This window comes from Zerene cesonia, chromosome 10, assembly GCF_012273895.1.
Source record: "Zerene cesonia ecotype Mississippi chromosome 10, Zerene_cesonia_1.1, whole genome shotgun sequence".
In the NCBI taxonomy this organism is placed as follows: domain Eukaryota; kingdom Metazoa; phylum Arthropoda; class Insecta; order Lepidoptera; family Pieridae; genus Zerene; species Zerene cesonia.
This window is the reverse complement of record NC_052111.1, coordinates 686,853-698,118: the sequence shown is the minus strand read 5'-3', so window position 1 is coordinate 698,118 and position 11,266 is coordinate 686,853. Positions and strand designations below refer to the sequence as shown.

Sequence of the window (11,266 nt, the reverse complement as noted above, 5' to 3'; positions counted from 1 at the left end):
AAGAAAAATATTGGATTTTTTAAAAATCGATGGCACTACCTAGCTAATTGTATTCTTAAACTTTTACTGTGACAATGATATCATTAATTATATGTCAATTTATTGTGTTCGTTTTAGTATTAACAAAATACATAAATGTATATTCATTGATATGTGTATTTTTTTTTTCATGAGAATCGTTTAAGGAATTTTTTACTGAATGCACAAGATATTATACCTACCCTTAATGTTCAGTAGGTATGTACAGAGTTTTCAGGCGAGATTACTTATGAATAAGAACATTCTTTCGCGATTACTTATTTCCAAAGCAAAATGTATCACTATCGGATTACTTGCGCTTGCGTAACTATAAAAAATACAATATTATAAAGTTACAAATTCCGGCTATTTTTAATTTCATAGACAATATTTCGATGTCCATTATACTAATACGAAAACTTTTTTCCCTCGAAAGAGAAAAAAAAAAGAATAAAAAATCAATCACATTCAAAAATGGAAGCGTCACGTCAGTGTTCAAATTCCTGTAAAAATGTGAAGTCGTGAAACTACAGAAAACATTAAAACACTCATTACCCATTCCAAATTCACAATCAATATGCAACTTTTGCACGAGCACTCACCAATGGTTGTTTTACGCGAACTTAGCAACATCAACAGCATGGCCATACGAGACGCGTCATCGCACATTGAGATGAAGGAGAAGAGGTCTTCCAACGCATCGCTGATGATGATGAATCCTGTGGCCAGTGGGGACAATATGGCAATCGATATCAATATGGCGCAAAAAATAGAAGAACTCCCTCCGCTCGTGCCGTGCTGCGAAGGAAGGGAACTGCAGGTATTCCAGCTTTATACAGACAAATATTATGTATATACGTACTTACTTTCCTCCCATCTGCATTGCTTTAGGCTAGTGACGTAAAAGTTAAAACATATTTCTAAAATAATTATTTACAGTCATTTGCTAACAAAAAGTACTTTTTCTATGACATGTTGGCATTTAATAAACCTTGTTTCAATGGGCAATGGATCCTGAAAGGGGAAATTTTTTAAAAGTAACGGATTGTAGGCCGACCCATTGACAGAAAGCAATTTATATAGCGGAGCGTTTAGTGAAAAGAATGATGAATCGACTCTAAATGCAATTACGGAATTTTCTTGTTATTTCAAAAGACTGTGAGAGGACAATACTAGTCAGGACAAAGGCACCTTTTCTTTTTCTTTGAATCTTTTTATGGAGTCTCAGTTATAATGAAATTATGAGCTATACTAATCACATGTAAAAAGATTTGACATCTGCCGTCCAGAATCTAAAATTTAAATCTTACCATACATTTATTGGTTATAAATAGTTACAATAACAATAACAAACAGTTTCAATGAATATAACAAGAATAAGTTTTAATAATATAGAAAATTGTGAGTAATATTCATTGAATTGGCTGCTCTAATAGGATTCTCTAAACTATAAACAACTCGTTCAGATAAACGAAGAGATAGTTCGCAGCGGTCTGTCGGCAATATCAGTGAAGCACGACAGCGTTATACACTGCATGAGTATGTCGTGCGCGTGTGAAAGGATGCAGGTTCCTCCAGGACTTGTCAAGGTATTTTATTAGATTTATTAATTTAATACCACAGATAACCTAATAATATACCAGGTAAATTTGGCTAAAGTGTTTTTCCTCCTTGGTAATCCAAAGCTAATAAACTTTTCGTAAAAATGTATGTAGATACATTTAAAATATTTTTCTCTTAGGTATGGTTTCATAAACAGTGACGAAAGCACAGTATTAATGTTTTCAACTTGTTTAAGAATGTAGAACGTAAAGCTGCTTTCACGGCAAATTATATTACAACTTCCTGTCCCGGCGAACTTCGCAACGCCATAGAACATTTATTTACACCTCTTTTTTATTTTCCTACCCTTTGTATGGTCACTGGACAATTATAAATGCATCAAAACTTAATATCGTCATATTCCGCTTCGCCTCTAGTTTTAGCGAGAATAACGAACGGTATGTGATTTTGATATACATAGATATACAAGTCATACAGGCCACTGCTTTTTTTTCTGGTGATCCTATTTAAATACTACTAATTTCCTGATCAGCATCGCAATTCGTTCAGAAGCCTCCACAGACCGGACCTCAAGCGAGTGCCGTATTTGCGACGGATGACTCCTGATGAATTAGAAACACTGTTTCGTGGTTACGCCGAATTCCATTTGAAAACTACCCCCAAAATGAAAATCGGTATTTATGTCCTTTGTCTACCTAAAATTATTTTTCGTTAAAGATCATGCATTAGCTGTCTCAAATTGATGAAATTTTGATGAAGTATACGTTTTAATATATAGAAAATTGAATTTAATGAAAAAAGATATATTTAAATGTTTTAGACAGCTACGTGATGAATAGCGTATTCTAGAGACATAATTTAAATAGACATCATTCCGCCTCACTTCCACGTGATTTGAGTCAAAGATATCGAGTTACTAAAACTATTGATAGATTAGCACATAATTAACAAAGTAAATGAAGATATATCAATAGCACTGATAAATGACACTGGTAACACGATGCCGTCATCTTCCTTAAACGGGTTTGCGGTGTAAACATCATCTTGCATTTCGATTTGGCCTTGTAGACTTTATATTACGGATCATGTGGTACTAATAACCACTAAAAAACCTCTTGTGAATAAAAATAAATTTACATCAAGAGAGCGTAGGTATACAAAAGTTTAAATTCTATGCACGTCGGGCAAAAAGTTTTACCGTCTGACTCGTACTACACTTTTCTAAGTTTTAAGTAAATGGTAATTAAGAAGACTGTCGTCGTGCAAATGAAATAGGTTAAATATTTCTTTGAGTAACCTAGACTTGGTAACTTATAGTTAGTCTTTTTGAGTCATTTCTTACTAGCTTTTGCCCGGGGTTTGCAAGCGTTAAATTCGGAGTAGTTTAATAAATGTTATTGTACATATAAACCTTTCTCTCGAATCACTCTATTTATTAAAAAACTATCAACGTCCGTCCGTCAAAATCGTTGCGTAATTTTAAATATCGATGCATACATACTTAATACTTACATACAGATATAGGCACAGATGCGGGACGCGACTTTGCTTTATGCTATGTAGTGCTTATAACCTATTTTACGCATTTATATAAGGTACACAGTTGATCCATAATAAACTGTATTTTTCCTGTAGATCCTAAGGAAGATAGTACACAAATAATTCCTCGAGACGAAAATCTGAAAAAGGACATAAAAGAAACACCAACGACGGTCCACGACAATGGTAGGAATGATTAATGCTTATCATCAAGTAATTATTGAATTTTTTTTGATGGAAAATATTTTGACTAGAACCCGAAAATATCTTTAAAATTAATTATTTATTATATACAAAGATGAAGAATTTGTTTTTTTGAACACGTATATAGATTAGTGCTACTTTGTGTCGGTTTTACCATGTTTCGTAGCTTACCACAGCTGTTATTTTAATATGACGAAGATAAATATTGAATAAAGCATATAAGAAATAAATCTTATATCTTTAAACGAGCAATTCTTGTATATATATATATATATATATATATATATATATATATATATAATTGGAATCTCGGAATCGGTTCCAACGATTTTCATGAAATTTAGTATATAGAGGGTTTCGGGGGCGATAAATCGATCTAGCTAGGAATCTTTACTAGAAAATGTCATATTCGTGTTTTATCGTCTTAAACTTACTTTTTTAACAAATAGGCGTTTGAGTAGTCCCAATTTATTATGACTCTTCCTGACATCTATTGGCGAATAATAATACTTAAATATAATTTCAAAAAAATACAATTTATAAAAAATCAAAAAACAAACAAATACCGAGCAAAGCTCGGTCATCCAGGTACTTAACTTTAAAGGAGCTAAAATAAAGTTTCAATTTTTAGATATATAGTGTGTAGTATACCTAGTGTATAGTGGGCACCTTACTGCCATCTCGTCATCAGCCTATTCACATGTAATTCACGCTACCCAGTTGGCGGGTCACAATTTAGTTCTAAGACATGTCAGTTTCATTACGTTTCGTAACTTGTTAACTTTTGTAACGATTGTAATTTCAACAATGAACACATTGTCTCCCAACTCTCGGTTGTAAATTTGAGAGGTCATGGTACCTACTCTTAAAGCAGGTACCTACCTACCACTTAAATCGTCATCCTTGTCTACTGACTACTACCCAATACTAATACTATAGTTTATACAATTTATACTTCTACACTAATATTATAAAAAGGAAGTTTTTGGATTTTTCTGTTCGTAACGTTTTCACGCAAAATCCACTGGACCAGGTTCAAAAATTCTTTCACCATTAGAAGATCAACTTTACTGAGTGACAGGCTATATATGCGTACCCACGTACGAAGCTGGAGCGAGCAGCCAGTATCTAATAAATAAAATATTACAATCGCGAAAGCATATTTTTTTATTAGCCTTTCTTTCGTTGCACGTCGCAATGAACCTATTATATGGCATCATTCATTAATCATTCCCATGGCAATTTTCGACGATATTGCGGGCGAAGCGAAGCCTGTAATGGCCCGTGTTCACGGTAAATAAAGTTGAATCAACATATTGAGGAATCGCTAGCACCACGGCGTATCTATTTCATAACGCACATCCTCGCCCGCGGAGTGTGTATTAAGACAGTATGTATCAGTATCAGTATCTAACAACATCATGATCAGCCGTAACTTAATAAGTATCTATGAATACGGCTGGCGCAGGTGCGGGGCGGGCGGGGCGGGCGGGGCTTGCGGGCGGCGCGGAGGACGTGCCGGCGGGCAAGCGGCTGCACGGCGCGCGCGCCCGCCTCTACACCTCCGTGCTCGCCGCCGCCACGCCCGGAGACCAGCTCGAGTGAGTGCCGATATATGGCAAAACTTTTTCTTTATTGTTACTCGTTACAGTACCACAGAATAATGAGTACAAGACAGTACAGTCGTTCATTTAATAAGCATCTATCTACGTGCGGCGCCTACCTGTGTGCGGAGCTCATATAAAATGTTTGGAAGCTGAACGAATTATGCTAGTGGCGACGTTTTTTTGTTTGTAAAATATATTCACTGCTGAACCAAATAAACGATACGACTAGAACAGCTAGGCGTAGCTAAGCGCGGTACGGTAAGCCTTTCACCAGTGCGGGAAACACGCCTAGCGTGCGCAGACGCATCGCTCTATTGGAAATGTGTGTTATTTGTGTGTGCAATTGGGCTGCTTTTTCACAGCTGTGTGGGCCGGACTCACTGGTGTTTTCTAGAAATTAAGTAAACTAGTACTGTCACGTTGCACCCAACGATCGAATCGAGTCTGTGTATACATTGTAAACTAGAAAAATCCCTTGATTTTCGTTAAGCGAGAGTAGAGCACTACCTCAACGCTCCGCTTATGAGGCGTGCAAAATCATTAATGTACTAACAAATCCGGCGATAAGATGGAGCGAGTAGGGACACATTTCATTGCCTATCAATTTATTCTAGAATTAACAAATAGAGTCCATACTATAATACATTTAATTAGCCTCCACTTAATGATTCAACCAGCCTCCACTTAATGATTCAACCAGCCGAAGTTTATACCATATGTAATAAACTATGTAATAGATTTAACACGAATGACCACCAGCTCAAAGTGCCATAATATGTTTACTAAATTAGTTGTGTAGTACTACGACCAGCATTCTACGACCAACTTGAGTAAGTTCAAAATGTAGTTCTTCATTATTGACTTCAGTAGTCCAAAATAATAATATAAAGCTTTAAGGTTTATTTGTTTGAATACGCTTATTTAAAAATCTACCGGACCGTTTTAAAAGCTCTTTCATTGTTCGCTATATACATGATACTTGCGTACTATTGGCTATAATGTATTACGTACAACTGACGAAGCCTATTTCTCTCAAACAACTTATAAATTCGCAACATATACGATCAATCTCTTTGTTATATTAATCCTATTAATATTATAAATGCGAAAGTTTGTATGGATGTATGGATGTTTGTTACTCTTTCACGCAAAAACTACTGAACCGATTGCAATGACATTTGGTAAGCAGATAGCTGGACAACTGGAATAACATATAGGCAACTTTTTATCCCGATATTCCTACGGGATACGGACTTACGCGGGTGAAACCGCGGGGCGCAGCTAGTATTAAAATAAACCAATGTGTGCAGCAACGCGTCCGCTATCGAGGAGTGGGAGCCGGCGGTGGCGGAGGAGCCGCTCCCCGAAGACGAGATACAGCTGAACGAGGAACTGCAGATCATTTTGCCGCCGCGGCCCGATGACGTCACGGCCGAATCCTCCCTCGCCGCCTCCATACAGAACCAATGAAACTCAGCCGAAAAACACGACACCGAGTCGCGAAACTTTACCACTATTCCAGAAAAACCATCGTCAAATTGCTCATGTACGTTGATTGGATCATAAACGATTTCTTTCGAAGGACTTAAATAAAAACGACCCCCGTCAAGTGTGAGTTTATATTTGAATAACCTTCCTACAATATTTATACAGCGGACTGTAACTCCATACAACCGATACATCGTTGAAGTGAAAACATAAATTATATTATGGAATATTTTACATCTCGAATGCTAAATCAAGTTAATTGCACTTCAATCGAATAGTCTAGAATCATTTGTAATCTAGGAATTCTTAGACGCCACATATCGGCAACTGGTTCATAAAAACGTATATCTTCGTACATACAATAATATTAAAATCGGACATAAAAATCATTGTAATTGCAAGAAAGCATATAAGGTTGTATGATTCCTATAAACGAGCACGCAAATATACGTTTCAATGAACTTTACATTGTTATTATTCATAATTATTCTCAATTTTATACATTAAATTAAACAGTCCAAAACGAGTATATGAGAAAACGCACCTTCTATGCGCTGTCCGAACTAGTGAAGCGCTTACAAATGTGGAACGGTTATAAAAATCATCATAACATAAAACATGTATTAAAAAAATATAGAATTCCCTTAGAAATAAACATAACAACTGCTGTAAAGAAACGATAACAGAACTGTAGCTTCGCGAAATACGGTGAGATTGAATTAAATTTCTTACAATTTCTTACATACATCTTAGTCGTAATTGACCAGCCATAAGCGACTTATAAAGAATAAGCTAATGTGATGTCATCATTATTTGATTGTTCGTATTAAAAATAAATAAACGGGTTTCATATGATAACGGAATGGTTGGTACAGTGAATGTATCTTCAGTTTATTGTAAAGGGCTGGTCCCGTTAAATTCTAACCACACAAAGCTGAAAGCGGATAAGCGAAGTAGCTTTAATACATTTTAAAGATTTGAACAAAATGCATGAAAATGTTTGTTCTAACACTTCATATTAATCAGTTGTAGAAAATAACTTAAAATTTGAGCATTAATAAATACAGCAAAATATGAAATGACGATGTACAAATATGTCTTAGAAACGTACGTTTCGCATTCATTAAATACTAGATGGAAATAGATCAATATATTTAATCTGAAGTGTGAAAAGTGAAACCTATGGGCAAAGAAAACATAGTATTATGACATCTACAATGAAAAGTTGTACAAAATTTAGTTTTTTTGTCCATTCAAATATAATAAAAATGGTTTTATAGTAACATTTATTAGTGGCAATTATTATTATCGTCAGTAACTTACTATGCTCAAACTTACAGGTTATTCTTGTAAACTCGAATGTTATATAAATCATAGTATGAACAATGAGGCCATCGCGAAATGTGAAAAACTGCCATTATATGATCATCTTATCTTTAATCACTTACATAAGTCAATTCCACACCAACGAGTAACATCTATGTATACACCATAATTTAGACAAGCCTACTGTACATAGCGTGCTTTCATATTGCTTTATAAATATTAAAATACCCTCGAATCACTTCATTCACTCTGTATACTAGTGTTAGAGACTTTACCTACCGTTACTATACAAAGGTGGTAAAAAATAAAGAAAAAAAAAATCATTTACTCTACGTAATCACCATTTAAATAACATAAAAAAATAATCAAATATTTCGATACAACAAAGCTCTAATCGTTTAAATACTGGAATAATTGATTTTTGTGTGACAAACAGTTCACTTTAACTAACTAATGTTATAATTTGATAAGTTCGTGGTAGGTTCACTGCACTTGCGCGATACAGTTCGACACTGGTTCTCACATTGGTACAGACGGTGCGGGCGCTTACTTAAATTAAATGGCATCGATATCCTCACCTGGAAATGAGAAAACATATATGACTAATAAATCCTACTAATATTATAAATGCGAAAGTTTGTAAGGTGAAAGTGTGTGTGTTTGTTGCTGTTTCACGCAAAAACTAATGAACCGATTGCAATGAAATTTGGTACGTAGACAGCTGGACAACTGGAATGACATATAGGCAACTTTTTATCCCGATATTCCTACGGGTACGGACTTACGCGCGTGAAAACGCGGGGCGCAGCTAGTACTTCATATGAATAAGCTGATAATGTGTTGGCCATTATCTTAAATTTTTACAAATCTCAGAATCTTAAATTATACTCTTGTATTCTGAGTAAATGTTTACCAAGAAATATAATACAATATTTGATATTATTTAATTGTGTCACTACAATATGGTGAGTTCTTAAGATTTCTTCAGGAACCCATTATCAAATTTGTTCTAATGACCATTATTGGAGAAGCGTTCTTTAAAAGCTAAACAATTTTCCAAATCGGTCCAGGTGTCATTCGAGTAATAGAAAAAAGACTCGACGAATTGAGATTCTCCTTTTCCAAGTTACACTTGGTTAAAGTGTTATTATTGCTGTAATGTTTATGTTACAAGGTAGTCTATACTTTATTGACAAAAGCTGCTTAATGTCATTGATAGAGTAAACGAATAAGCCCATTTTTATTTCCCTTAGATCTGGCGATATGCGTCAGCATGTGCAAATTTGCCGCCTCCATATTTGATAGATTTTGCATTTGGTACGTTCGTGCGCCTCGTGCGGGCGCGCACAGAGCAGTTGGCGCTAGAGGCGGTTACCGTTGTGTAGAGGCGGCGCCGCGGCCGCCTACTCTGCAGCTCATAACTTGTGGTTGCTGGTGAGCCACGTGAGCCCCTCGTACAGCCCGTCGCCGGAGGTCGCGCACGACGGCTGCACGTACCAGTTGCGGTCTCGGATGCGTGTGAGACCCAGCTTCTCTTGAATCTCATGAGGTTTCATTGCTGGAACCATACAGTAATATATATCAATATTTAACATAATCAGTAAGGATATTACATTCTATGTTATACCACAACTTATTCATTTTACCAGAAGAAGTTATCAGGAACAGGAAATTTGAAAACAACATCAAAGATAGACAATGAACAAAACAACAAACACACCGTCTGGCAAGTCCTGCTTGTTGGCGAATATGAGTATGATGGCGTCGCGCATCTCGCGGTCGTTGATGATGCGGTGCAGCTCCTGGCGCGCCTCGTCGATGCGGTCGCGGTCCGCGCAGTCCACCACGAATATTAGACCTTGGGTACCTGGAAATAGAATTTGCCCGATTTATTTATGATATTTTTGATTTTATTGGTATCATTGAAATATTTTAAATCATTACTTCCGGAGTATAATAAAGCATTATGATAAATACGAGTGCGTGTTTTTTTTTTTTTTTGTATTTCTTTCACTTCACAACGGCGATGTATGGTATAGATTTTATTGTTATTTTATTAATGAAGAAAATATATTCTATAACACGAGAAGTTCCAAAAATATGGATAGGTACACTTAAATTACTCTTTGAGAAAATAATACAGCTGCAAAACTCAACAGTTGCAAAATTTATCCTCGGAGGTTATCATTAAAGAAAAATAAGAAGAATAATGTTGCTGCTATTTAAAAGCACATTAGTTTGCTTTAAATATATATTTTACCTGTGTAATAATGCCTCCACAGCGGTCGTATTTTGTCCTGCCCTCCAACGTCCCACACGTTGAATTTGACGTTTTTATACGTAACGGTTTCCACGTTGAAACCGACCGTGGGTATCGTTGTTACCGACTGACCTAATTTTAATTTATATAAAATTGCTGTCCATGCGTTCAGGATAATTATATACCAACAAATAGACACAAAATTAATTACGTGGATTTTACAATAGATAATATGTATATTAAATGTGTTGTTTAGAACTGCATACTTTATTTTTTCATCTTGTTAATAGAATAAGATACGGTAGTACGTATTTAGCAAATATGTATGAAGTGCTGCATAATAACTTAATTCACTTTATTTCTTGACATTTATATATTATATTTATCAAACCACTTAAGTACACATTTTCATTGTACCCACCCACATTGAAAATATTAAAATCATATCACTTGTTTATTGCTTTTTAAGTAAACTCATGTATTTCCAAAACTTCAAGTGACCGTTAGATTTAATTTCATTGTATATTCATATATAGTAAAGGATACTAGTCTTTCCGGCAGCGTCAAGCCCCAACATCAATATCCTCATCTCCTTGTTCCCGAAGATCTTCGACAGTAGCTTCCCCATCGTGTCGAGCTCGCCTCAACCGCACTACTGGAAATAAAACGATACCAATCACATTCCTGAACGTTGCCTTGATAACAAGCACAGTGTAATATGGAATTATAATAGACCAGCCACTTGGCCCGGTACCGCCCGGTTTGATACGGGATAAAAATAGTGAACATGACTCTTATAGATAACTAACGTGTTTTTTTTTTATTGGTAAAAGAATTTGATTAAAATCGATTCAATCGATCCAGGGATTACCCCCTATATCATCACAATCTCACAAACATTAATTAATATAAATGATATTAAATTATAATCTATTTAGCTCAAATTATATAAAACAGTCGAAAGGACAAAAATCTTGTACCGTTGTAAGAATATGTTCAGTATAGAACATAATTTTTAAATTAGATCTACTTTATAAAATGTATAGAGGCTAAGAAATAACAACGATATCGTCACATCTAAAACTCAGTTTCACATAAACAATGCATGAGAAGAATACAACAGAAATATAAGACATACTCTAGGCACTATGCTATTCTACTAAAATTCTAAAATAGCATAGCATTTTTCCTATACCTAGTCTTGCCATAAATATTGTAATAAAGAAAAAAGAAAATTGTTAACTGCAAATAACATTTATTA

General features: G+C 35.2%; 2 protein-coding genes across 3 annotated transcripts in view; one reads left to right on the top strand and one right to left on the bottom strand.

Moving 5' to 3' along the window:
• Nucleotides 1-595: 595 nt before the first annotated feature.
• LOC119829322 lies at nucleotides 596-7,411 on the top strand. The gene is made up of 6 exons (XM_038351791.1): nucleotides 596-838; nucleotides 1,485-1,607; nucleotides 2,114-2,255; nucleotides 3,217-3,306; nucleotides 4,793-4,925; nucleotides 6,242-7,411. The coding sequence occupies exons 1-6, from the start codon at nucleotides 596-598 to the stop codon at nucleotides 6,399-6,401; spliced, it is 891 nt and encodes a 296-aa protein (XP_038207719.1). The 3' UTR covers nucleotides 6,402-7,411.
• The window catches only part of LOC119829255 (ADP-ribosylation factor 6), a 31,023-nt gene continuing 26,297 nt past the window's right edge, over nucleotides 6,541-11,266 (bottom strand). Inside the window, exons 3-7 of one of the 2 annotated variants that reach the window (XM_038351669.1) lie at nucleotides 10,552-10,660; nucleotides 10,006-10,161; nucleotides 9,466-9,612; nucleotides 9,121-9,303; nucleotides 6,541-8,323 (exon numbers count right to left, since the gene is read on the bottom strand). In XM_038351669.1, coding sequence (XP_038207597.1) covers nucleotides 9,161-9,303; nucleotides 9,466-9,612; nucleotides 10,006-10,161; nucleotides 10,552-10,633 — 528 coding nt within the window. In that variant the 5' untranslated portion in view covers nucleotides 10,634-10,660 and the 3' untranslated portion in view covers nucleotides 6,541-8,323; nucleotides 9,121-9,160. The remainder of the gene's footprint in view (nucleotides 8,324-9,120; nucleotides 9,304-9,465; nucleotides 9,613-10,005; nucleotides 10,162-10,551; nucleotides 10,661-11,266) is intronic. The other variant, XM_038351670.1, reaches the window with a different exon arrangement.